This window comes from Anser brachyrhynchus, assembly GCF_964034855.1.
Source record: "Anser brachyrhynchus genome assembly, chromosome: 9".
NCBI classification, from domain to species: Eukaryota; Metazoa; Chordata; class Aves; order Anseriformes; family Anatidae; genus Anser; species Anser brachyrhynchus.
In genome coordinates this window covers 14565701-14593274 of record NC_137703.1, presented here as the reverse complement: position 1 = coordinate 14593274, position 27574 = coordinate 14565701, and the positions used below count along the sequence as shown (strand labels likewise).

Genomic DNA, 27574 nt, shown 5'->3' with positions numbered 1-27574 from the left:
ACTTTAGAGCAGGAAGCTGTATTTTAACATATACGCATTTTTTCTGCCATTGTGGGAACGGCATAAGTTAAGTATACCCAGTCATAAGGAAGGACACACCTAACTTGTTAGAAACTAGGCCAATAATTTCTAAATTGCAACATAAGGCTGGAAATACAATAAAGTCAGTGGTTTGATTTGCCAAACGGCAGTATTTCTTCAATGAAATCAGTCCTGCTATCTCACAGGATTTCACGGATTAAAGGGCTTTCCTTTAAATCTCAATTTTAAAAGATAAACACATCAATAATATATATATGTAGCAATCTTCTTAAGTAAAATTTAGATAAGAAATTGGGAGGTAAATGACAGACCTAAATCCTAAAAAGTCTCAAAACCCAACAACAATTAAAAATCCATCTTTTTTTAAATGGACATTTTAAAATGTCCTAAGAAGTGAGTGGGCCCAGCTGGAGTGTTTTCAATGCTTTTATTTGTTAATTCTGAAGTTGAAATTGAAGATTACTTTTCATGATTAATTCTGAAGTTACCATCTTTCATTTACACTCCACTTATTGGAGATCTGTCAGGCACTCACCCTTCCTGCCCACTGGCCCAGGGAGCTTCTCTGCCCAGGCGCAGCTGAAGCCGAAGCTGACCTCAGGCTGGCAGCAGAAGGAGATGGCCACTAAGAGTAGCCCACCTCTGAGCCACCTTGGCATTTATTTTTCACAAATGAAAGGGAAAATAAAGTCATATTTGCGTGTGAAGTGGTTTTAGTAAAAAAGCAACTTACATGCGTGAAGTATTTCTACTTCCTGGAGAGCCTCCTTTGCTGCAAACAGCACACCAAAACCAGGACATTGCCTCTGTCCGGGGGGGCTGCCACAGCTCTTGACTCCCCTTTCAGGTTCTGAAATGCTCATCTCCCACCCTATTCATCCACGCTTTACTCGTTTGGGGTTGGAAATAAGGATATTTGACCCTTTCACCAGATTCCTGTAAATCAGATGAGATCTGTTCTTCAGAGACTGCTACATTTCTTGGACTAGTTTACTTCATTCTGCTTCACCAAATAGGATGTGCAGCCTGTATGCATTCCCCTAATCCTGCAACTCTTTAAAGACAACAGTACTATTATGAGAAGTCTGCTGTCCAAAACTTCACAAAAATTGCAAGAAACTTCCTAGAAATCAGCCCATTGCAAATCTGCATCTCAGCCCATCGTTATAGGCTATGTTTATCTCTTCACCTACCCGAACAATACAGGTTAAATTCAGCACCCATGCCCAGGTGCCAGCAGGTGGCTGCAGGGGCTCTGTGAGGAGAGGGGCTCTGTGAGGAGAGGCCGGTTCTGGCTGGTTCCAGCCTGCTCCAGACGGTTCCAGAAGGTTCCGCTGCAAGGCGAGGCTCAGCCAACCAGAGGCTGGGGGCGCCTCAGATGTAGGAAAGGGCGAGGGTGAGGGCTGCCTGGTGGGGAAGGGGCACATGCTGTGGTGCCAGGGCCAGAGGGGAGTAGGAGGAGGAGCAGGAGGTGCTCCTTGCACCTCAGCAGGTTCCCCTACAGCCTCTGGGGAGTGCGTGTGGAGCAGGTTTACCCTTAGGGGACAACAGGCCACGAGAAGGACCCGTGCTGGAGCAGGGGAAGGTGTGAGGAGAGAGGAGCAGCAGGGGGGCTGTTATGGACTGACCACAGCCCCTATTCCCCATTGCCCTGCACCTCTGGGGGTGAGAAAAGAAGTAGAGGTGAAGGAATGAAGGAGTGAACCTTGGGATAAAAGGGGAGGGGTGCAGAGAAGGTCTCTCAGTTTGTGTTTCTCACCATCCAACTCCATTTTAACTGGTGATAAGTTAACTTTCCTGAAGTTGTGTCTGTTTTGCCCATGGTGGTAATTTTTAAGTGCCTTTATCTCAACCCAGTCTCTTTTTCATCGTTTTATTTCTCCCCTGTCCTGCTGAGGACAAGGAGTGAGAGAGCAGCTGGGTGGGTGTCTGGCACTGCAAACAGGCAGACCTAGCATAACCAAGAGAACCTGCAGCCTGAATTAATCTGTGTTAGGATATGTACAAATGACTAAAAGGTCTCCCTTCCCCCTTTATTCTACATCTAATGAACAAAGTTACTAATGACAGTAACTTTGATTTGTGAATGTATAAAAATGTATAAAAAAAACTGCCTAAAATTGTGCATTTTCTAGAACATCAGCCTACTGCCAGTACGCTGTTTTTTTGTAGCTAACCTTTCATGGTTCCTCACTCCCCACCTCTCTCCCTATCCCCCTGCTTAAAAGCAAACCATGGGTTCCCAGGAGTTCACTATTACAGAGTCCATTCGCTATTATGGAGTCTATTTTCAGAGTGAGGAGTTTGTCCCTTGACATAAGCTTTGCTTGCAAAATCACAGTGATTATTTTTTAGCGTATGATCCTGATGTTTCATTTGGTCAATGGGGATGTATTCTTGTCAGCACAGGCATATAGCTGTTAATCCCCAAGTGCCCATTGCCAGTCACTGTTGCTTATAGTTAAGATAGTGTATCTTAGTGATACGCTATCTAAATCTGCATGCCTTTTCTGCTTTTTAAAGAACAGCAGCTGAAAACTGTCACAGAATCACAGAACAAAAAAAAATCCATTTTGCCATTTACAACCACAGACAAAGATTACTGTTCAAACTGGCACTGAAACAAAACAAAACAAACAAACAAAAAACCAGAAGGACATGGACCCAAACATAGAGACACTGCTTCCAGCAGATCAGGCGATCAGGCAGTATGGGGTGCCTTAACCACAGACATCTGTCTAACGTTAGGTACCAAAACTCTGTGGAGCACTGAGACTGGGATTCTCTAAAGACAGGCAAGTGACACTGAAACTCCACTACTGTACTGGTAAAACACTTTTCTTCACATTATTTCAAATATTTGACTACTTCATTTACCTTTCACTAGGGTTAGTTTAACATAGATGGATATTATGTAAATTCTATCATGTTGGCTTCCAAAACAACAAATGTTAGAAAATATGCTGATAGTCATTCCAGCTTAATAGCTGCAAGGGTCAAACACAAGAAGTCTTATGTGCATACTGCATAGCATAAAGTAAGGATGGGGACCGGACCTGTCTTCTTGCCTTTTCTGAGAGCATCATTTGCTCCAAGGAGCAACTTCTGTATTTTGAGGAAGCGGACTGTAGTTCAGGATGGTGATTAGTTACACAATAACAATTTTTGCTATATGTTGCCTTCCCCTTAGAATACAAAGTTTAGAGATGTTAATGTTCTCATGCCAGTAAAGACAAATATCGTCTATTAAAAAGGACATTTAATATGGCTTAGTGAAATCATCACTCTTATCCCCAGACTCATATTTTGAAATGCTGCAGTTGGAAACAACAAGCTCGAGCAATGAAGACTTTATCTGTCACATTGACCTGGGCGGTAAGGGACATACTGCAGGCAGCCATCACTAACTGCCTGAGCAAGATGACTTATGCGACCAAACAGGTCTTCTAATTTCTGAATGATCATGTCAGACACTTTCATCTACTGTGTAATTACTTATTTGCCCTTAGGCAGTTCATTTGGTTCCCATTATCATAAAACTATACCTCCTGATGCAGCCTAACATGTTGGTTCAAGTACTCTTCGAATCCTCCTGAATTTCCCTCCTGTAATGTAAGTTTTCTGTCTTCATAGAAGGTAAGAGATTCTGGACTTATAATGAGAAACTGGACTTTAGGGAGCTGAGATGGTTATTTCAGTGCTTTACCACAGCCTCAGCTCTCAGCTCGGTAAACATTTGGACTGCTAAGCCAGAAATCTCCATGTATCAACACTGGCCACCATCACCCAAGAAAATCCCATTGCTGACACATATCAGCAAACAGCAACTAAGTTAGAACTTCTCAGGCTATAGTTTACATGACAGGGCAGATGAAAAGTTTGTTTTAATTATGAGCTTCTATGGAAAAATAAAATCTGTGCAGCAACAGCCACGTATCTAACCCTAAAAGGAAGCTACAAATGTGTTCAGTAAAGGCACCCAGCGCTGATTTGTCTCACCACATGCACTGGGAGTTGCTGGTGATGCCACAGGTGGAAGGAATGTCACTGCTGTCACCACATGCTCAGTCCCCTAGGCAGATGAAGGTAGTTTTGCTGCAGTTTGACACCTCTATTCAAGATTGTGCCCAGATTGTGAAAAACAGCAGACTTGCTATGAATCTTACAAAGTCAATTTAGAGCTTGTTAGGTCTCCAAGATACTCTTCTAAACTAGAAGCATAGGTAACTTGGAATTAGATGCCTGGTAACTTAGTCCAATAGGGAGCTATTGGTATGGTTTTAGAAAACTGTTTCAAAGTTATAACCATTATCTCAGATTCAAGTTTGCTGTTAATACCTCCTCTACATGGCTGGAAACATTACAGTGGTGCAAATGAGAATCCAGTCCATCATTCTTAATGTACCCTACACTGGACATAAAATCCATTTTCCTACCTTTGCATCAGCCCCGGATGCATGGAAACTGCTGGCACCCACAGTAGGGTGAGATGCAGTAATACCAGATGAAGAGCTAATGCTGTAGTGCCAAGCCATTAGGAACCCAGACATAAAGAGACATAAACCAGCACTATGTACTCTCAGTCTGACGAGAGACTGAAAATGAAAACAGTCAATACCAAGGCTATTAAAAGACTGTTTTCAGGTTAGAGTCCTTGTCTAGTATGCAATCCCACTCTAAAGGCCTGACTCTACTGGAATCAAGAAAAAACAGGCCTTTGGGGAGATCTGATAAGAAAGGAAATAAGACAATACTTTTTAATTAGTTGATAGATGCTGGTTAGGACTATGATACTATTTCAAGGGCTTGTGGCATTCAGATTTCTAATCTAGTAAGTTTATTGTGTGTGGCAGAGGCAGAGTACCTTATGGAGAAGCTTGTCTGGAGCAGAAGCTCTGAAAATGATTCCAGAAACCGACAGTGCACACACAGCAGAGAGATTTCCATAAACTACTGTGTCCCTCTTTGGTGAGATCCCACAGCCGATCACTGGGGAGTGAGAAAGTCGAGAGCTTTCTTCCCAAGCAGGTGACATCACAAGGTTAGTTATCTGAGATGGGGTTAGTTCGTCAGTCAAGAACTACATCAAAACCAAGGAAAACAAAGTCCTTGTACTCGTTGTACAATTATTCCTTTGATTAGCATAAAAATGTTGTTCTTGTTAACCAATATGTCTTCAACCAAGGTGTTAGCATTGTATGCTTTCACTTGTAGTAGAAATAATTAGATTGTGTATACATAGACAATGGCTACACAACACACAATAGATTGTACAGTCACAGACAAAGTATGCTGTTATTGTCATATATTGCTGCACTTTACCATGACGAATATTAAATGCAGGTCAAGCCTTCAAGCCTGTAAGCACACAGTCCAAAGTACTGCGTACACAGGCATAAGAAACATTTTTTCTCTGCATTTGAATATAAAATTAAGACTAATTTGTTTTCCCTCTTCCTGTTTTGTTAGTGTGGCAGCACTTCCAGGAAATCATGCCATACTTTTTCTATACTATCTTCAATATCCATTTATTGTGTCTGCCCTCCTGCACATGCTTCTCCTGCAGTATTATATCATGTACATGATTTCCTGGTTTTTCTGGTTTTCACTTCTCTGTGTTAGATTTGGCTCATTTGAGTAGGAATTTTTTTCACATATATCTTTGAATTCTTGCCTTGCTTTCCTTTTGTGCTATGGGAGAGAACTCAACAGTTTGTTCTCCTGAAAGAGAATGCAAGTGGTATGTGTTCAAGTACCCTGCTTCTATTTTCCACCTTTCTACAGAGGCCGGACACCTAAGAACTGTGCACATCCCACCAAACTTGCTGGTTTGCACTGGGACTTAATCACCACTGGAAACCCCATGTGTTGCTCTGCCTTTACCAACAGCTTTTGCTGGAAACTCCCCATACACAAATGGTCCAACAAAGATGAGAGAGAATCAAATTAAAATAAGAAGGTATGCATCTGTTTCCTAGCAAGGCACAGCACTTGACAGGAGTTAAAGACACACAGTTACTAGCATTAATTCCTCTTGGCAACTTACTAGTAGCTGTTAGGCATGTTGTGACCTTGTACTTGAGTCATAATACAGATGGCAAATAGTAACACCTCAATGGGCAGGTGTCAAAAGCCCCCAGAATCACTTTAACTTAAATATTTTGGAATCCTGAATTAGTCATGCAGGAGAACAGTCTCAAGCAAGCCTCATTAGTTGCTTGCACAACTGCAATGCACCTGGTTCACTGCAAATGACTGAGAAAGGAGAAAGGAAGATGAGAACTGGAACAGAAGTTGCTGCAGACTGGAACTGCCTTGTGCAGGGAGAAGGGAGGTTGAAGTTCATAGACTACCAGCCTAGCTTGCTCCTGTTGCCATCATTTCTTCAGTTCTGCATTCAAGATCAAAAAAACAAATTTGTGAAACAAAAATAAAGCTCTGTTAGTGATTGCATTAATTCAGTTACAGCTGCAGAACTGATACTGCAGTAGACCATCTGTTGGGATCTCTTTCTCAGGCAACAAAACCTATTCATCTTTGAGCTGTTCCAAGTCACTGTCACACATTTAATATGTGATCCAAGAAATAACTGTGTGTGTATTAACTCTGCTGCTGGTATTAATTAAATTCATGTCTAAGAATTCAACCTTTTCCACTGATCAGTACCACAAGACTTGTAATACATTTCTTGATAGCAGACACAACTGGTATTGAAGGTACATTTTACATGCCAATTTTCAGCTTGCTGTGTCCTAAAGCGTTTGTGTATCCACTGGAGTGATATGGCTGGGGACTGCAGAAGTTCCTGTTGAACTTGGAGTGTTGTCAAGCAGTGTTAGCATGGAATGAAAAGAGACTATTTGTAACCATGTAAGTACTACTACTCTTTCATCCCACCAGGAATTTTTCTCTTTCTGTACTTCCTCTCTATGACATATCCAAGTTGGATGAATCTTGGAAAACCGGGCATATTTGTTAAAAAGATACCAAATCAAATACTTAGACCTCTACTCAACCTTTATAATACTGGCCTGCTTCACATGCCAGTAGAGTTGAACTAATTATGAGGCTATATCGATGCTGTAATAATAATAAAGATAAGACTACATGCATTTCAGCACAACCTGTAGCAGTCTACTGGGAAACTCAGGATGATATCAGGCAGCTGCACTTTCATGGCTATTATTTTAGTTACTCAAGGTCTGCTATAGCTGCAATGCATACAGGTCCTTAGAATAATCTCCACAAAATGCACAGCTTGGGGATATTGATATGGTTCTACTTTTCAAGAAAAGCCAGGTCATGTACAAATCAAAACAAGCTGAGAGTTATTGTGGCAGCTAGACCTATGGAAACAGAAAAGACATATACATTTGCTAACTTCTACCCAAAGACTATTAGTCTGGTCCCAGTAATATAAGAAGTGAAATACAGTTTTGTTCTAGTTACCTTTCTAATTCTAACATTTGGCCTTTCTCTGCTCTGGACAACAGTAAGGAGCAGAAACACTTTCCAAAGTGAAAACTAAAGTTCTTAGCACAATGCCATTCTATTGGCTAGGACTTTAAGAACTGTAAATCTTGCCAAGTTTTGTCATTCTTCACATTTCTTCATACCTTAGAAGGGTTAAATGTGTGCTGCTTTCCAGAGATGGCAAGTCACAGATAGCCATTCCTCCTCATTCAGGCTATGCTCTCTGATAGCACGCAACGTTTTATCAGGAGCCCCAGTGAGTTCAACAAAGGCCTGCTTCCTACCCACTGCTAGATCCAAGAATGAATATGGAGAGATATGCACTGACCATGTAATGTTTCCAGGTGCATTATGAACTATAAGCTCATAAATGCATCTCTGCACGTTTATGGACTGAACTTGGACAAGCAGAGTCACTTGAAAACAGATACATTGATTGCTGCTCAGATTTCAGAGTGGCGTCATCACAGTGACAAAACTATCACACAATCCTAAATTGCTAATCTGCACACTGAGTATGTAGTTGCCCCAGAACATCTGTCACACAATGTCTTTATATACTCAGCTTTTGCAGTTCAGGAATTTTGTTAGTGTTGCCTTCTATTATCGTCCCTTGCATTTCACTCAGATTGTAAGTTGTCGTTGTATTCTTAACTCTGCCCGCTGAGGTCCAACAGATATTTCCACTTGTTAAATGCCAAGCACAAAATGACATTCCTGACCTGCATCTGGCATTCGCTGCCCTTCCAGTTAGTCCCATTGTTGAGTGTTATGTGGATTATTTCCCATTTGGTAAGGTACTGTTAGGTTTGGATGAACAGAAAAGGGATGCCTATGATGTAGCACTCCCTGTCTATTCACAGCAAGATCTCTTCTTACATGCATCTGACATATTTGGGATAGCAACTTTTCACATTCATCGTGGGTCAAGTTCTACCTCTCAGACACTGGCCAAATACCCAGGCTTGTCACACTGATTTTAAGAGAAGGATAAAATCCTGCCAAAGGGAGCACAACTGCCAGGAAAGAAAATGTTCACTGATAGATGCATACAGGTACAAACCCGGCTAATTAAAATTTTAACCTCCGCTCCAAAACTTGAAAGCTTTTAAAGCTTTCCTCACCACTTTGAACAGAGACAATTCTTACACCTAGAGAGCCAGAAACATTGGTTCATCCTTCTGGATACTACACAATTCCAACTGTTTACTCACACTTTAATGGCAAGACAGAATTAGACATGATTCATGTTCACTATTATGTTCTGTTACCACCACATTGAATAACCTCATCAGAAGAGCCCAAACGCCAACATGTTGCTGCTTTGAGCCAGCTGACCTGATGTTAAGCTTCTCTTTAGTACAATTCGAAGACTAAGGACAGCAAAGGAAAGTTACTAGATCCCAATAAAAGAATGGAATGAAGATAGGTCAGATCCAGTCCTACCAGCTGAAACACTTTACCAGCCTTGCTTCCCCATGCCACCATTCCTCACAACTACAGTAAACATCCAGTTTTTGCAAAAGAAAAGCAACCAGTCAAGCCAGCTCACTTTAAATTGCACCAAGGTCCTCCAACAAAATGCAGCCAGTGGTATGCTTACCAAGAGGTGCCATAATTTTGTTTAAAACAACAAGGAGGAATTGAGGAGGTATTCAAGTAACTAACATATCTGCTCTTTGAGGTAAACAGTTCTACAATAAGGGTGGATTCCAGCACAGAAGGAGAAAAAGAAAAAAAAAAAAACACAACAATGCAACTTGTGTTTGAAGACCTCAGGAATAACTCAGGGAAAAGGTTTGTAACTATAAAGACAAAAAAAAAATTGTTTTCCAATAAAACCCTCCATTTTTCAGCTTCCCGAAAAAACTGCAATAATTACATTGTAATTCTTAGAGCAAGTTTCCATGACAAGAAATGGAAAATCTGAGAAAAACTGACAGTGAGATAAAAGTAAAATAGTTACTTGTCTCTAGAGAGGAAAACTGGATCTGGATGATCTAAGCAATGGAGAAAGTCAAAGATGCAGAGCATTATACACTTGAATGAACTAACAAGTGCCAGGATACTTTGTGAGTACAGCCCAAAGAACCCAGACACAAATGCCAGTAAAAATACTGTGTGATGAGGCCCTCAAGCTAAACATCCCAAACAACAGAAATTTGTTAGGAAAAAAAAAAAAAGCTGAAGATCTGGCAAATCCATAACCTAAAATGAGCCAAGTTTAGAAGATTTGTTGAATTTTTGCCAAACACTGCTATTGAATGTTTTAGATCCCTTCGAGAGTTCAAGGCATAAGAAAAAGAAATTCAAGTACATTATTCCCTGAAGAATAGTTTTAAAATATTTTTACAGTAACTGGACAAGTCTTACACAGTGTGTGTATAAGACAATGTCTATATTTTGGCTTGCATTTGCCTGTGCACTAACATAGTGCCATGGACCTGCAAGTTCCAGTTTGCACATACCCACTGCCTGCTGTGACCATTACTTCTGCTTGTGTTGACCGCACCAGGTCTATCTTGCAAGAGAATCACACAAAAATCTCTTTCCAATCAGCTTTCCAAAGGAGGAAAGATGAAGATGAGAAAATGCTGACCCAAAAGTTGCAGTTCAAGCAAGAAATTGAAATGTTTCAAGCTAGGAAGAAGTCATTGCATCCCAGTCTTAATGTTCTTGTGTATGCTTGGCATTAGTAATTTGACTGAAAGCCAGCTTTATTGTCTCTGATTTTGCAGTAAATCAGGGCAGGACACAAACCATTCTTATGAGTCATTCAAGGTTAGCTACCTTAATGGGCTCTCTTTGGTTCTCCATAAACTGTTTCTTTCCTACAAAGTATGATATAGTCTAAAAAAGATTCTCAGAAAACACACATGCTTGCAGAAAATACCAAATCAGAAGACCTGGTTTGCTCAGGCTCTCAGCTATATACCAAACCACAATGGAAACAGCACTCCCTCTGACTTACAAGATATGTCATTCCTTATGCCCTTTCAGTCCTTGCTGTTTAATCACTGAGCTTCAAATCACATGTACTAAAGCTCAGGTGAGTCACCAACAACAAGAAAAACAAGATTAAGCTTGTCATATCCCATCTGCCCCATGCACACAAAACCAGTTGCACAGCTCTAGGACAGTGAAACCCATAGACTGTCGTGGAAAGAAGCCAAGTTCCTTTTTGCCATATTCTCCATTTGCCATCTTTTCTTTAATGCAAATCTTATGTTAACAGTATTTCCTCACTTTTTTCTTACCTATGCTATGTGCTGTTTGTTAGGAAAATCTCACCCCAACAATCTTTTCTACAAATTGAAGTTCACTAGAGTTTATGCTTCTGCAGACAGTGTTGATACATCAGGAAAGCAGCATGCTGCTTCATGTCTTGACAATACTATGCCAACTTTTTAAGTATTATTTTATTAAAGTTGTACTTAAAAGTTCTTCTACCAACCATAGTGCTGAACTACTGTACAGTAAAAAATAAAGTCTTTCATATGACTGACCTCACTCACTGAGGATTAAATGAATTCTAGATACATCCATTTCAGCTGAAAAACTGATTCTGGTTGCAAATTGACCAAGGTCATACACATAGAAAAACAGCAGTGTTACCTAACTGTCATTAAATTAACTACCTTCCAATCATATAATGCTCGGATACCTTCCTCAACTAAACAAATCCATTTTAGCTGTGGACAACTTTTTCCTCGTTCTAAATCTGCTAACTTGTTTGGAAACTTCAAGCAACTACATCTCCACTTAGATGTATCTCTGTATGTAGCTGTCTGTATTACACATTTCTATACCACAGCATAGCTTTTTCTAAGCTTTTTATTTTCCTAACTGTAGTTCAAACCACAGAGAAGACTGATTTGCCTCTATTTAAACTCTGTGCTAGCCTTATCTCAAGTAAGAGAACTTGTGCTTCTACTTCCAGGGATCCCAGGTTTTGTAATTAATATCCACTTGAACACAACCAGTAAGAAAATGCGGATTGAAAAACAATATAACGTCCTCCATGACCTCTTCTGTATCACATGAGCCTATGTGGTACATCTCATCCTTGTCAGCAGCTATTTCCTGAAGCCCATGCCTCCTGTTTCCAGCAAATCAATGAAGGGGATATCACGCTTTTTTATCTTTTATGGTTTCAGCAAACAAAATGTGGCATGCTTCCACTGATAATAAGCATTACCCCAGGAAAATTTGCTTACCTAGAGAGCCCTAAATATAAATGAGGGCATAGTTTCTACATAAATCCTAATTTTGGTAAACCATAAATATCCAGGGTAGGTTTGAGTTAATATCTAATGTCTTTTTGTGAGGAGAGGAATCTGTAGAGACTAAAAGTACCAGCCAAAATTTTCAAACACAAATACTAAGTACAGGCTTTTAAATCTATACCAAGAGGCTGAACATTTCAGCTGTCACTTCACAGTTTGTCTGTAGTACCCTATTTTCAAACAGGGGCCAGAACTCATAAAATGTTTAGAATTTAAACATGATGTGCAGCTCTTATCAGAAACACTGCATTCTTTGGATATCAGAAGTATCAAACATTCCCTTTGAGCTCAAGGGATTCTCAATGCTGTTTGCAAGACCTGAATTTGCTTTTAAGTCAGTCACCTTTCTGAACCGGTAAAGGAAGTGAGCTGCACCTGTTCAGCTGTTGTGAACACTGTGGTCCACATCTTCCCAAACAGTTGCTATACTTTTCCAATAGGCTCCCATGTTAAAAGCAAACAGAGAAGACTTCATTATATGAAAAACATCACATTTTCAAGACTGTCCATAAGCAGACAACTCACTTTCAGCTGGAAGCCTTTTATAACTGGTTTCACATACACACAAGCTTGTTTTACTACTTAATTTTCTAGGGAGCAAGCAGAAACATTTAATATCCAGGATGTCTGAAGAATGGTATTCTCTCAGACAGGAACTCCATGAAACCAGTTTTACCATTCTGTCTTTTCAAAGGCAAGCATGTACAGGGTGTTGTCTGATGTTTGTCTTAGAAGAATACAAGGAAGGGGATAGATTTATGTATCTGTAGCATGAAATTCCAGGGATTGGAATGGCAGAATATTTCACACATATTAAACTGCCAGAGAAAATTGCATGCTGTTTAAATTTCACTCAAATTAAGAGACTGCATTTTAATCACTTTACATAGGTACCTGCTAGAAAAGGCCATAAGCTGCAAACAAGCCACAGATAGCAGTGACTTGCAAACTTTCCTCTTAACGTTACTTGGAATTAAGCAGTTAGGTTTATTTTTCATTTTTAAATGTGTTCTAAATTGGGCTTCTCCTCAACTTACATCTCCCCTCAAGACTGCCACACAGAACCACACAAGCACACAGAGCAATTTCCCTTACATAATGAGGCAATTTTAGTTACAGAGGAAATGTGCAACAGCATGATGTGTGAACTGCTCCATGTACCAGCTTGGGAAGGAAGGGAACCTCCCAGAAAGGAATTTCACCGGCCAGATGCTTTCACAGTCTTACTTGCATCACCACTTTTATTGCTTTTTTTTTTTTTAAAGTTCACTTATTTTAAATTAGAAGAACAATATATTAATATGTTCTTGTAAATCACTTTTATAGCTAGGAAGCCTGGCTCAAGTTTATATGAAATGCTTTTGGCAGCAGATAGACAAAAGCCAGATTAGGGGAAGCAGAAAAGATGCACATATGGGAACTGAGGTAGTTTAAGACTTTGGGAAGAATGCAGATGTAATAAATAAGAAACAGAGAAGATGCAAGATGGTAGACTCTATAATAAGCTTTTGAGTAGGGGAACTGTGCAAAATGACTGAGCAGACACAAGCCGTATTGCAGCTATTCCACCTCCCTCCCACCTCTACCCCCAAGGTCCTAACCACTGAAGAGTAATGTTCTCTTGTGATCTTTCTCATGTCAGTTGATCCTTTATTACAACATGTAGAGTAGAACAGTTTCAATGGGAAGGCACAAGAACATTCCTACCAGCTGTTCAACACATGGTTGAGCTATGAGGGGTGAGAGTATTCTTCCAAAGAGTGAGAAAAAGGGGTTTTAGCACTCACAGGAAGGAAATAAATGAAAGGCCAGCATCTGTGTCCTGACTGAGTATTCTAACTACTGAACTACTGCAGAAAGGTGAAAGCAACATCAGTTGCCTTTCACTGTATCCAGAGCCCACACCCATAAATATATTGACCAGATAAAGAACCTCAGGTGAGACGAACAGAGGAAATCACTTGTTTTCAAGTTCCACTATATACTGAAGAACTGGGGAACTTACTGAGTTCTCCCAGCTGTACAGTAACTGAGCAGAATTTCTAAGGAAAGAGTTCAGGGGTTGAGATAAGGACAGGGAGATCACTCACCACTTGTCACATGTCCCCCTTTTCCTTTGAGGAGGAGGAGTGAGTGAACAGCTGTGGTACAGTTTAGCTGCCCTGCAGGTTAAGACCATCACAAGACTGTGTTGAAATAGATGTGTGTTTTTTTTTCTGCACATTTTCTTGCAATGCTGAAAAATTCCCCCCCATAAAGGAAGCTGGATTTTGTTTTAACCTGGTAGAACAGAGTTTGTTAGTTCCAGTCCCTGTAGATAAAAGGGTCTCTCTGATTATACCATGAATGAGAAAGCATGTTCCCAGCTCAAATACATAAAGGGACTCTGCACCTGGATGTGGAGCTGTCTCGTCTCAGAAGTACTCTCTTCTGCTTCTCCAGCAGTCCTTATTACAACACTTCCATGACACTCCTATGCAGAGATGTTAGGAAGGAAGAAGAAAAAAGTCAATTGGCATTTCAGCTTTAGGAAGCAAGGAGCTATCAGTACAGTTGCTTTTCAATTCACCTGCCCACCAAAAAAAAAAAAAACAGAAAAAGAAAAACTTTCTCAAGTCAAGTAAAAAATTACACATATGAAATAGGGTTAAAGGAAGATCACTCTGGTTGCAAGATCAAGCTTTCGAACATTAAGAATTACCAGAATTAAGATTACCCATGTGACCCTAAAGCAGTTCTCTTAAGTATTACAGTACAGTCTTTAATTATGTAACTTAAAGTGTTTTCCAGAAGTTCCAAGCTGCATTCAACACAGGAACGGATAAATCTCACTTAGTATTCAGGCACTTAGCTTTATCATCATTGTTCAGTGTACAAAGTAGATGGAAGAACTATGTTAGGCACCAAAACGTCTCCATAGCCTTGTGTGTTATGGAAAACTGAAGGCATGCTGGCAGGAAAGAGAAGCACAGACCTTGCTCCCATGCCAGCAGCCAGCCATTGCATAAATTGTGGCTTCTTTAGGGCACCACTAAGGGTTTCCAGAAAGACAGAGGTTTCTGCTGTTTATAGATCTGGTGACTGAGAGGAACTCACTTCCGTACTAGTGCAGGCATTCTCCTGCATGCCTTAGAGCATGCAGTCCTTCTCTTATTTTATCCCCCTACTCTTTTCATATCCCATCTGTCCTCAGCCTGTAGTCACAAGTGAAGGACCAAGGGTATGTAAATGTGAAGTTCCCAGTCAAACCCTGAAAAGACGGTAACAAGTGGCAGAATGCCTTTAGCCCCAAGAGAACATCCCCCATTCAGTTTGATGCAGTCTTAATTAAAACTTTGGAAATAACTATAAGCATTCAGCTTTGACATTAGTGGCATCTCTGGAGGGAGAGAAAGAGATAATAAGTAATGTTTTGCTATTTATTGTGGGAGATATACAGCAGGTGGCTTCATCTGGCTGAAGAAGAAAGTCTGAATGTCTGGTCTATCACGAAAAATGACTTCTGTGCACATCTGATGAGGTTGAAAGTCATAGATTTGTGTTCTCATCCCCCAGGCTTGTATTGTGGAGATGTCTCACTTGGTTTGCTTATGCAATATGGCTGTTTACAACATTAAACAGGAAAGCATTAAATTAAAATTTCAATTGCAAGCATCACCAAGCTCCAGCTCCCCTGAAGTCCCATTTATTTCCACAGGAAGCATTACTGTTAGTGCCTTAGAGACCTCACTGACTTTGGCTGAATTCAGCCTCAACACAAGTTAGAGGAGCGAATCTCTCTCCCCAGAGCAACTAACAGTATACATAAGAGAAAGTGAAAGAAACTATGAAAGAGAGAAAAGACAAAAAGCAACAAACACAACTAGACTGAGGTTAGTCACTATGGGATGGTTGGAGCTGCTACTTCTCTCTGTTTAAAAACACTGAACTCTTATCTCTGTCTTAGGTGATTATCTGAAACTTGTAATAAAACACATCAGAACAGGGAGTATGAGATACACTAGCGCAGATGGATCCCACGTCTGGGAACTGATTTCCTACTACACCTTCTTTTACCATGAGGAAAGCCAGGATAAGTACTTAGCGCAAGTATTTTTTTGTCATTCCCTATATTCATGTACTACTACAGTAGGGAGCAGATGTCACTTATTTTTACTTGTGATCCTACACTAGTTTTCACCATAAGCTCTATGTCTAGACACCGAAGTGGCTCCATACCATTCACAAAGGCAGGAGATGCAGTGCTGACCATTCTGTAAATAGTTGCTACCTTCCTCTGCTCATCCCACCTTAGGCTACAAAAAATGTGCGAGATCTGCAAAGAATGGAACTCAGGGATACACTCATTGAAAATTCATATTTCTGATGCATTAGTGGATTTTTAAAGCTTAGTCTTTTGATAACTCAGGAATATCATTAACTAATTGGACTGTGTAAGCATGAGGATGGATCTTGTGGGGAACTGGGAAGGAACACTGCCCTCACTTTATTGTGGGAAGCATTCCATAAGCCAGTGGAGATGTCTAAAGGGGCTTGCATCTGGTTAGGGAGGATATTAAAACCAGAAGAATTGGCATCAAATTATGTGCTGTCTCATCTTGAGCCAGGCCAGGCCATCACACTCCTTTTGCCAGCTGCCCTCTGGTGGAAGGAGGTTCTGCAGAACAGCCAAACAGGAAACTCTCGTGCTGTGCAGAGGCCAGGTGAAGGCCACAGGTGGATTCCACATTTCTGCCTTACTTCACTGGAAAGCCAGGCTTTGGTTACAGATGCGCCACTTGTGAGTAAGCCAGGAGGGACTGAACTAGAAGGAACTGACCCTGAGCAGGTACCCCCAGCCCAGAGGCAGGAGAGCTTTGCCAGGCTGAGGTTGAGTGGTAGAGGACAGCCCTGTAGCATAGCACCTCTGTATGTGGTCGCCCAGTTTCTGAAAAGTGGGTAGACAGCACTCGCTGCATTTGTGTCCAGGTCTTCTAAAACTCTGAGCAGAAGCAATGCTTGCAAAGCTTTAAAGCAAGGTCTCCATGTTAATCAGAAAGGGGCACTCTAGTTGTAATTATTGAACTGTAAGAGCTTTGATTTCTTCTTACTGCCTTCTCTTTTGAGTCTGGCTGTATGCTGGTACTATTTCATCTTCAGAGAGACGAATTTTTAGCTGTCCTGTAGTGTTTGTAGTACTTACTGTATTAACCCATCTTGCCAACAGACGGATATCTGGATGATATTCCATCTCAGAAGCATGTGAACATCATCAGATAATTTGAAAATATTTTTGTAATTGAGGTAGTCAAATAGAGTGCCCTTAAAGCTAAATGAGCAGCTTTGATCCTGATCCTGAAGCATTGTCCAGGAGTTGCAGTTCCCTAGATGTCACACTTCTAACCCCTCTTTGTATAAGAAATACAAGATAATAAATGTTTTCATAACTTGGTATCGTAAGATATTTCAGTCCAAACTGTACAACCTCAACTTGTTTCCCTGAGGAACCTACGCAAAAAATATTGACTCACATAAAGAAAATGAAGGACAACATAAGTATTTAGGGACCTGAGTATTAGACGATATAATAATGATCACACAGACCTAAATAACTATGCTGAATACAGTGTCTGTGTTTTTTTTTTTCCCATGTCAGGACTGAGTTCATAGAATTCCTAAGTGTAACAATTTAATTTTTTTAAATATCCAAGAATTAAAACCTGGAAATATTCCAAGGCAAAAAGTAGCCAGTAACGTAGTCTAGACATGGTGGGAAATGCAGTTATAATACTTAATTTTCAACCGAATACAGTTCTTCTGTTGAAGCATATTTGGAAGTGTGAGAAAAGTTCAGTATGATTTAAAATGTGCCTACTGAGAATAACTCTGAACTACAACTGACAAAAAGGAAAACAGTGAGAAAAACTAAATACTTCACTAGGGCAGAGTAAGTCAGAGGCTTACATAAGAGCCAGAGAACCTGGGGAAAGAGGACATCTTTTATTACACAGGTAATAAAAAGTGCAAAAGAGAAAGCTGAATCATTATTAGATGGAAACTGATGAAATTAACAACTGTGAAATGGCAGAGACTGAAGGCCTTGTTTCAACAAGAAGTAATCATGATTATGAAGATAAAACAGTCTTCTGAGTAGCTATTTATAAAGAACTGATATAGAAATTGGAAGAAACTTGGCCACCAATTTGTCGGCTTAATTTCATTTATCCCTGGGTGTTAGAAGACAAAAAGATAATTTCAATGTAGTCACAAACATTTTTGAAAAGACATGGGAAAGTCCAGACAACTAAGAGAGCCTATACTATATTGAATACATATGCCTGACATTCATCTTAAGTAGAGTAATTGAGTAAATAAGGGGAAAGGAAATGTCTAAAGCATAGAACCACAAGCACAGCATGCTTACAAAGAACACAATTTATTAGGCAAGGACAATGAGGATATTCACATGATTGAAAAATTAACATATGAAAAGGAAAGGCATTTGTAGTGTAAGTATTTCTATTGTACTTAATATATGACTTCTTGAAACCTACCATTACCAATCAAAGTTGGATCTCATGCACAAATATGTGAGATCAAAACACAATAAAATAAGGTTTGTGATACAGACTAAATTTTAAAGAGATATCTTGAAAAGACTTCACTTGCATCAAAATCTCCTCTGTATATTCCATCCTTTAAATTATGATTATAGGATAAGACTCCAATTGATTAAAAAAAAATAACAAAACACAGAGAATAAGTTTTAATATATTTTATGCCACTCATGAATTCAGTTAAATGGTTGAACACTAATTATCATCCTAGGGACTTAGGTTACCATTCACTGTTAACTTGGAAAATACATGACATTTTCAAATGTAGACAGGCTTTGGGTGAAAGAATGCCACTATATTAGTCAAAATTCTGTATATTCTTCTAGTGAAGATACGGGGATGACTTGTCTAGTTATATTGCAAACATCAGCTGTAAATACAGCTGAGTCTGCCTAGTTGGAAATTCTGTGACACGGAGGTCATGGAAGAATCTACTTGCGCACTACCACATCAACTAGCATGTGGGTCTGCAAGGAGAATTCTGCTGGGGGACAGCAGAGCAGGCAGGAGGTAACTTAGGGCTGGGGAACTGAGGTTTCTCCTATTGAACTGGTAGAAACTGGAACCCAAAGAGACTATGAACTATCTTCAGGAAGACTGTCTTCTGGTAATGCATTTGCAGCATCTATATGGCAGAGATACTTAACAGGTCATTTCATCATGCAAACTCTTTTGTTATCCTGGCTCTGATACATGGCTCTGTTTTTTAACAATTTCTTTCCCCTAATCGTCACACTGTATCTTGAAAGTACATATCTTTCTTTCCATGTCTTCCATTTTATCACTATCTTGGAACTCCTTTCCTGCTTTCTAGACTGTGCTTGAGGGCTGGAACACAGCTGAAACTGATATTCTGTGTTATGAACCTTGCGATTCATGCTAATTTCAGTAGTCACATTTAACTGGTGAATTAAATATTCCCGTTAGTCTCATGTGTGGAAAAAATGACACTATCTACACCTGTTGTTTATTGAGGTGCTATCTCCAGGTATAGCTTGCAAGAGAAAAAACATTTTTTTCCTTTAGTGATAGAGAGGTTTCCATGCTAGTTATGTGAGTTTGTAAGTTCATATACCAACTTGACAATAACAGAGTTCTCACTTCTTTCACAGGATCCCTCACAACTGTATATTGATTACCAGCCTAGGTTTTTGATCAGGATCTGCCAGCAAAGGTGAGGTCTTCTTGGCAGAGCTTTTCCAGTTGCAGAGCAAGGAGCTGGGGGTTGGGATGGGGGACAAACAGCTGCCAAGTATGACAAAAAATTGTTTTCTGAGGTGCTGAAAGTCTCAGAACTTCATGTTTCCAAGGGAACACCATGACACTGAGAATGATTAGAGAGCTACTGTTATTTCAATTACAAATCAGACTCTGGCTACTGCCTAAATAGCACTGGTAAACCAGCAAAACAAAACTGTTCATATAAAGTGCTTGGAGCTCTTCAAGGATGAAGAAAAAACGATGAGTCTGAATAAGACTGGATGTCTTCAAAGACCTGAAACTACAGAGTTGAAGATTAGCTGCCATTTTGTGCAAATTTCAGTGAGTCTTAATGCTGGGCTTACAGAGAAAGGCTTCTGAGAAAACCCTCCAGTAGAACAACAAATTTGTTCCAAAAATTACTCATGAGAGGAAAATCATTTTTGCAGAAAAGTCCTACAAGCAACAATGGAAGTCAGCAGGGAACAAAGGCCTCTCTCATGTATCTATAACAAGAGATATTTCTTCTGCTTTTATTGTCCCTAAATCAAAATCTGCTTTGACCAGATAGTGCATTTGACATTTCCACATGGGATAAGAATTATTTTTCAATTTTATTTCTAAAACTTTAGAATTAAGCAGGCTTTAACTTTAGATCAAAAAATATCCTAAAAACCTAAAAATACCTTATTCTAGTCTGACTTGATGTGAAAGATGTTCTTTAACTGCATAGCAAAATCCATTGAGAAGAGAAAAATTACATAAGAATTTTTTTTTAAAAGGTACTAGATAACATATAAACACAGGAAGTTCAGCAAAGATTTCATGGAGTCTACATTACTACAAGTATGCAAATCCCAATTTGATGTTATTATGTGGTTTTGCCACATATTTTTGAGTGAAAACTTATCTTACAAAGGGGGTACAACTAAATAATTAAACTAGTTTTGAAAGTCACTCATCTAAACTATGTTTGACGGGCAAAATTATATTTAATGATATTCTAAATGTTAGAAAGATCTAGGATATTTAAATACATACATATTGCACCCCTAGGCACCTTAGAAGAGTTGCCAAAGAAAGAAAAAAAAAATGGAAGAAGGGGGCAGCAGAAAATACTCTGGGCAAGCATTACACACGCATCTACCTATATTTAGGTGCCAATCAGTTTCCCAGCAGAAAACCTGACTTCCCCTATATGGGATGTATGGTGCCACACTAGGAGGCATACCAAAGAAGACCCGAGGTGTCTATACAATGCTTTGCAGGTGGGTGGAAAACTCCTGCACACCACCATCAGCACAGCTGTGCTGCCCTGGTCACTCGGCGCGGTGCTGTGCCCAGCCCTAGGAACCAGTTGCCCTGCGAAGGCACCCTCTGAGGCTGTAGCAACAATCCTAGCATCATTAAGGTTGGAGAAGACCTCCAAGATCGTCTAGTCCAACCATCAGATCTTACAGCATGCCCAGCACAGGAGGCTCACTGCACTCGCAGCCTCCAGGCAGCCCACAGATACAGCCTCGCTGCGCTCCACGCAACCCAGAAGGAGGCACACGCCTACTGCGAGGATTACTATAAATCGTGAGCTCACACAGCTTCCTTCACGTGGTGTGGGAATGAATGTAAATTAGCCCTTTCATTCCAAATGTTTCCATACTGACCTCTGTTTCCCCACTGACACAGAGGAAGGTTTAGCTAAATTCAGAAGATCCTGTCTATGCCAGGAACCAACTACAGATAAACAGCGAGACGATCATTCCCATGGGGTCTCCATCCATCACCTCTCAACTTAATGGTAACACAGCGCAGCAAAAACATATAAATCTGATGCTGATGCCTCTGCTAAATAGTCACAGCAATGAGCACTGATTCATGTGCAGACTCTCTCACGTGAGAGCATGTGTCAGGACTCCATAATTAGGCTTTTTTATGAACGCTTGCTCCTCTCAGACACTGCCTCTTCCCATATATTAAGCATGAATAACCAAAGAACACGGCTGGAAATTTAGACTTTCTGGCTCATGTGCAACTGCACTGACTTACATTTTTAGTATGCATCGATTCCTCTGGGTCACTACAGTCCGTTACAGCCCCTCACCGGGGTCCAGCAGTGCTTTTCAGCTGACCTCAGGTGGTTCTGATGGGCCTTCACTGCACCGTGTATCTCCTCTGTGGCCTGATTTGGGGTAATCATGATTCTGACTGCACGTTTAAGAAGGATAGTGTGGCAGACAGTTGGATAGTTGCCAAGAGCATCGAATTTGTGAAGCAATGAGCAAAACAAATCCACATACACATTCATAGGAGTGGATTGTTTAACTGGTGCAATGTAACTGTGGCTTTGGAGCTTCAGTAAGAGAGATTTATTACTGAGACAAAAGAATATGTTTAATATTACAGACTGGTCTGCAACACTATTTCTTCATGATCTAAGTTGTATTTAAATATTTTTTCATGTAGAATGGACTTCTAGTAAATTACTGCGATCAAACAAACGAACAAACACCTTTGGTAACTTATCTTTAGATCTCTTGAGATTTAAAACAAACATGGAAGTTTATTAGGGAAGAAGTAAATCCTACACTTGCCTGCCATGTCTTCTACCTGACTGGAGGTGGAATGAGGATGTTCACACTTGGTTTTGCCAAGAGCTTTACAACTACTTTATGATTGAATGGCTTATACTTAATGGCTTTTATTATTTCAATTCTTTTGTTGGTGTTATATGGAAATGTTTCAAGCAAGCTGTCCCCAGTCATTGACACAACACTTTTTAAGTCTACATGAATAATTTTAACATATCAACATATAGTAAGCAAAATTCCTGCTATGTAAAGTGTTTAGACCACAAATTCAGCAAGAATACTGAGAAAGGAAAGCAGATTTTTCAACAAAATTGTGGCAGAACCAAAGGGTAGGACTCAGTTTCCCTTCAGTCCTTTGGAGCACTACAAATCCTGGCTTGATATCTGAGCAATAAAATGGATTCAAGTCCCACACTCACAGCATCACCACAATGAGCCCTTCATTAGCCAGCACTTCCCGGCAGACTATTAAAGGGGACACAGGTTTACCAAACAGCTAATCCTTGATAATGAAAGGTTTCCAACAAAGCTCTCTTTCCAGGGAGTCTGGGCACTTTCACATTAGCAAGAAGTGAATAGACAAAGTGGTTCAGGAAACCTGCCAAACAGTAGCTCATGCACTGAAAACAAAGACCTGCAGTCTTCAGGGAGCTAAAGAAAAAAAACAGCGGTGTTTTGAGTTGTTTCTTGTCATCATAGTTACCTTCTTCTCCACTTTCTTTCATATTATTTCATGAATAGTCTTTGAACTATAAAGTGTATACACACTTTTCGCTCAAATTTCACTTGTACATATAAATCAGTTTCTGCGCTGCCTTTCCTCTTTCCGAATGTGAGACAGAGGTTTCCTCTCTTTGCTCTGGGCCTCTTCTGGACACATGCCACTTTTCTTACTATCAGTCCCTAAGCAACAGTAACACCATTGACTGGTACCCATTCATTTCCTCAGTGTTTTGTTTTTCTTTGGTATTTAACAGGCTGACAATTGGATCTTTTCCTTTTGGGGCCTATTTTAAGAAGGCTTTATTTAATCAGATGCAATTAAACATTTAAGATCCAAGATAAGTATTTTTCCTTTAGATTTGTAAAGGAAATCAATGCACGTTCTTTGGATTTAGGTAAAGAATGTCAGGATTAACATCAAAACATAACAAATAAGGCTTATGGAAACATCTTTCTTTTTGACAGAAGGACATGGTGAAACAAATTCAGGGTGGCTGAAAAAACAATTCACAAGGAAGGGAGGAGCTGTGGGGTGGACAGGCTTGCATACATGAACACAAGGTGTATGTAACCCCCAGTGCACAACAGAGCTCTGGGAGGGACTGTGTCACCCTTATTGCCCTTCCCTCTGACTTGAAAAGGAAGCAGGAGGAAAGCACAGCATTTGTATATATTGTTTCTGCTCATAAAAGAGAGCAACACACTCCAGCATGCACAAAGCAGTTCTGTCCCTTCCTGCCTTGTCCATCCACCCCTTCATTTGTTCACTCTGCTGGAAGATGACGGTGCTGTGGACTTCACTGGGAGAATCTGACTGTTTTGTGTCTATGACAGGGCAGAGAGAGGGAGCTTGTAAGAGGAAGACAACTGGTATAATGCAGCACTGAAAGCCCTTGAGACAGAGCAAGGCTGACACCTGATGGTTCAAGTCTGAGGACGATTATGCTACTGCGCACGTTGCTTTGTAGGCAGAAAACTGAGTGTCCTCCGGCAAGCTCCGAAAGGAGCTTTTATGTGGACACCCCTTCAGGTCTGGTTGACCAGGACATCTGCAGAATCAGCCCGATCCCCGAGCCAGCTCACGAAGCCGCTGGCCCTGCAGCAGAACGGGAGGAAGGTTTGCTCTGCACCGAGCCGGCTGGCTCCCGGCGGCCGCCAGGGGGCAAGCTGCCTCCAGCCCCGCGGATCCTCTTCCAACTGCGGCCTGCTTCCCAGTTTCTTCTAACACAGCTTATAGCAAATGCACCTTTGCACTGACCCGGGGTAAGGGAGAGGCAGTAACAAGCTGGTGCTGGCTAGGAAGAACTGAAAGTTGAGCCAGACATGAAGAGTCTCTCCAGACTAGGCTCCTCGAGTGACCCTATTTCAATCCACGCAGTCCATTACCTGGGGGACAAAATGAGTTTCAAACCTCATTTTAAATATTTCTAAACTAAGTCACCAAGACTTGCAGGTTAAGAGTAACAATAAGATCTGCTTGAAGCCTTACTGAAGGTTTGTGACCTCTCTGCGAGGCCCAAGAAGTTTTTGTGCTGAGCCACAACCCACAGCATGGTGGTGCTGGTGGTGACATGAAGCTTTGCCAGGAAATCACCTCTGGAAGCTGGAAGCTCCAGCTTGCGGGTGATGATCACTCGTGACAGTCTTCTTTTGTGGTAGTCTGCAGACCTCTGGGCTGAATCTGACCCATCACTTTGCTGCATATTGCCCAGCATGTGAAGTTGAACATTTGCTGTGTCAGGGTCCCCTCCTCCAATATTCCATAGAACCATGGAATCATTTAGGCTGGAAAAGAGCTTCAAGATCATCAAGTGCATCCATCACGTCCAACATGCCACATCCACATATCCCTTAAATACATGTAGGGATGAAGATTCCTCCACTTCCCTAGGCAGCCCATTACAATGCTTGAGACCTCTTGCTCGCATCCTATCACAGGGAGTTGTAGAGAGCAGTAAGGTCTCTCCTCAGCCTCTTCTCCCACTAAACAGCCCCAGTTCCCTCAGCCGCTCCTCAGGAGTCTTGTTTTGTAGTCCCTTCACCAGCTTCACTGCTGTTCTCTATACACGCTCAAGCAATTTGTTATTCTTCTTGTAGCGAGGTGCCCAAAACTTAACAAAATAACTCAGGGTGTGGTCTGTCCAGTTTTCCTACATCTGACTGAATCACATGAATTTAATCCCCCAGAACATTCCTACCGTGCTCTATTGTTGCCCTCTCTCCCATAAATCTGAAACAAGATGGTTATGCTGTGAAATTGCTCCCCAGCCACTGTCGCAAAACATTACTCTCAAAGCAAAATTCAGCGCAAGAACAGAGACTCCTTCTGTCAGTCAATTTACTACATCTTAAAATTATTTAATTTGCAGACCTGAAAAGTAAAACATGCAAAAAGTAGCTTTGGTTTACTTGCTGAGAGGTCATAATCAGCCTCAAATAACTTGTCACAATAAACAAACTGAACCAAAGAAATTAGATCATTTTCTCTTTTGGACTAAACAAATAGATAATCCTCCACTGAACAAATCCTGCATTTGGCAGGCTAGCACAGAGCATTCTTCAGTTTTGACAGATATTGTAGATTATGGTCTCTTTTTTGTTCAGCTGCACTATCCAAACGTTGAAAGAATCTTTACACATTATATTCTGTTACTGAAAGATAAAAGCTAAACTGTAACTGAGGTTTTGCATCAGTGCAGGATCTCTGTCCTCTGCTAAACAACAGCTTGTTCTCCACAAGACAGAACTGATGAAGCCTGCTTTCCTACAGATTTTTGTCCCCTAATACACCCTCTATTCACCACATTAGCTATGTTCCCCTCTATACTCCTTACACATTGGCCTGTCAATACATAAGTGCTTAACCACTATGGTTAAGGATAACAAAAAATGTTTTTATAAATCTATTAATGGTAAGAGGAGGGCCAAGGAGAATCTCCATCCTTTACTGGACACAGGGGGGAACATGACTACAGAGGATAAAGGAGAAGGCTGAGGTTCTTAATGCCTTCTTTGCATCTGTCTTTACTAGCCAGAGCACTTATCCTCGGAGTACTCAGCCACCCAACCTGGAAGTCTGGGATGAGGAGCAGAAGAAACACCCCCCACAGTTCAGGTGGAAACAGTTAAGAGACCTGCTGCTCCACCTGTCCATGGGGCCAGATGGGATCCACCCGAGGGTGCTGAGGGAGTTGGCAGATTGCTGGCCCGCTTTCCATCATCTATCAGTGGTCTTGGTCATCCAGAGAGGTCCCAGATGACTGCAGACTTGCTAACATGACATCCATCTATAAGAAGGGTCGTAAGGAGGACCCGGGGAACTACAGGCCTGTCAGCCTGACCTCGGTGCCAGGAGAGGTGATGGAACAGGCCACCTTGAATGCAACCACACAATGTATGCGGGACCACCGGGGGATCAGGCCCAGTCAGCATGGGTTCATGAAAGACAAGTCCTGCCCAACCGACCTCATCTCCTTCTAAGGCTGGGTGACCCACCTGGTGGATGAGGGGAAAGCCTGTTGACACAGTCTACCTAGACTTCAGCAAGGCTTTTGACGCGGTCCCCCACAGTATTCTCCTGGAGAAGCTGGCAGCCCATGGCTTGGACAGGTACCCTCTGTGCTGGGTAAAAAATGGGCTGGATGGCTGCATGGTGATGATTAAGCCTGGTTTACTGATATATCTCATGCTGTACACAACACCAGAAGTGTTTACTGGGCTGTAGATCCATTTGGAAAGCAACAAGATTCCCTATTCTCTTTACAGCATAGACACTAAAAATTGCACAGATGGTAGCTGCAGCAGTCTAAATACCAACATGCAAATGTCATTTGAAAACTTCCAAGGTTTCACCTCAGTCTTTCCTTTCACTCTTTTCCTTTATGTTAGAAATTAACACAAGTTATCAGAAAGCTAATGATAGAGCAAGAATCTGAGAAGTTTATTCATTGCACGTGACAGATTCAGCTGGCATGTACTAACAAACCAGTCACCACTGTACTCTTCCTACATCAGCCTTTGAAGTGCCAGGATGCAAGCAAGTTCTAACTGCAGACAAATTAATCCAGATTTTATCTTTCCTTTCAGAGTTTGCACTGACAGCAAACAGAACAACCAGCATTACGCTTCATCTATGCAGGGGAAAATGCTTGGCACATTTTCAGCATGGAAAGCAAGAGACAATTCTAGCACGTTCATAATCCTAATTCAGGTAACAAACACCCAAGACAGATTACTTGGCAGGTATTTTACTGATATTTAATCAGAGAGCAAAACAACACTAGAAAATACTACTTGATGCAGGGTAAGAGCTCACCTCTATCTAACAGAAATCTACTTTTTTTTGTAATGTGAAATGCTGACTTTAGCACAAATAGCTCACGGAGCCCTCTGCCTGGGAACAAGCACAAAGCAGCTGGATTACTGAAAATACTTTCTGGCCAAGTATTTCACAGAGAAGTACACAGAGGTGTCTGAACTTGCATACCTGCCACTAAAGTCTTCATGGCTTCCCACACAATTCTGGATGCTGGAGTTTTATTACTTCCAGACAGTGGTACATTAAGTGTTCACAAAGTCCCCTAATAAAATGGGGTCCACATGTGTTCAGTGACTATTGCTGTCTCCAGTGTGAACAGACTCACAGGTTCAGACCAAATTAGTCTGAAAA

General features: G+C 40.9%; 1 protein-coding gene across 4 annotated transcripts in view; it reads right to left on the bottom strand.

Moving 5' to 3' along the window:
* Positions 1-27574, bottom strand: part of ARHGEF4 (Rho guanine nucleotide exchange factor 4) — a 213396-nt gene that overhangs the window by 168057 nt on the left and 17765 nt on the right. For 3 of the 4 annotated variants that reach the window (XM_080604822.1, XM_080604825.1, XM_080604828.1), the window contains one exon: positions 14194-14274. The exons of the other annotated variant lie outside the window; for it this stretch is intronic. In XM_080604822.1, coding sequence (XP_080460948.1) covers positions 14194-14274 — 81 coding nt within the window. The remainder of the gene's footprint in view (positions 1-14193; positions 14275-27574) is intronic. 4 annotated transcript variants of the gene reach the window in all.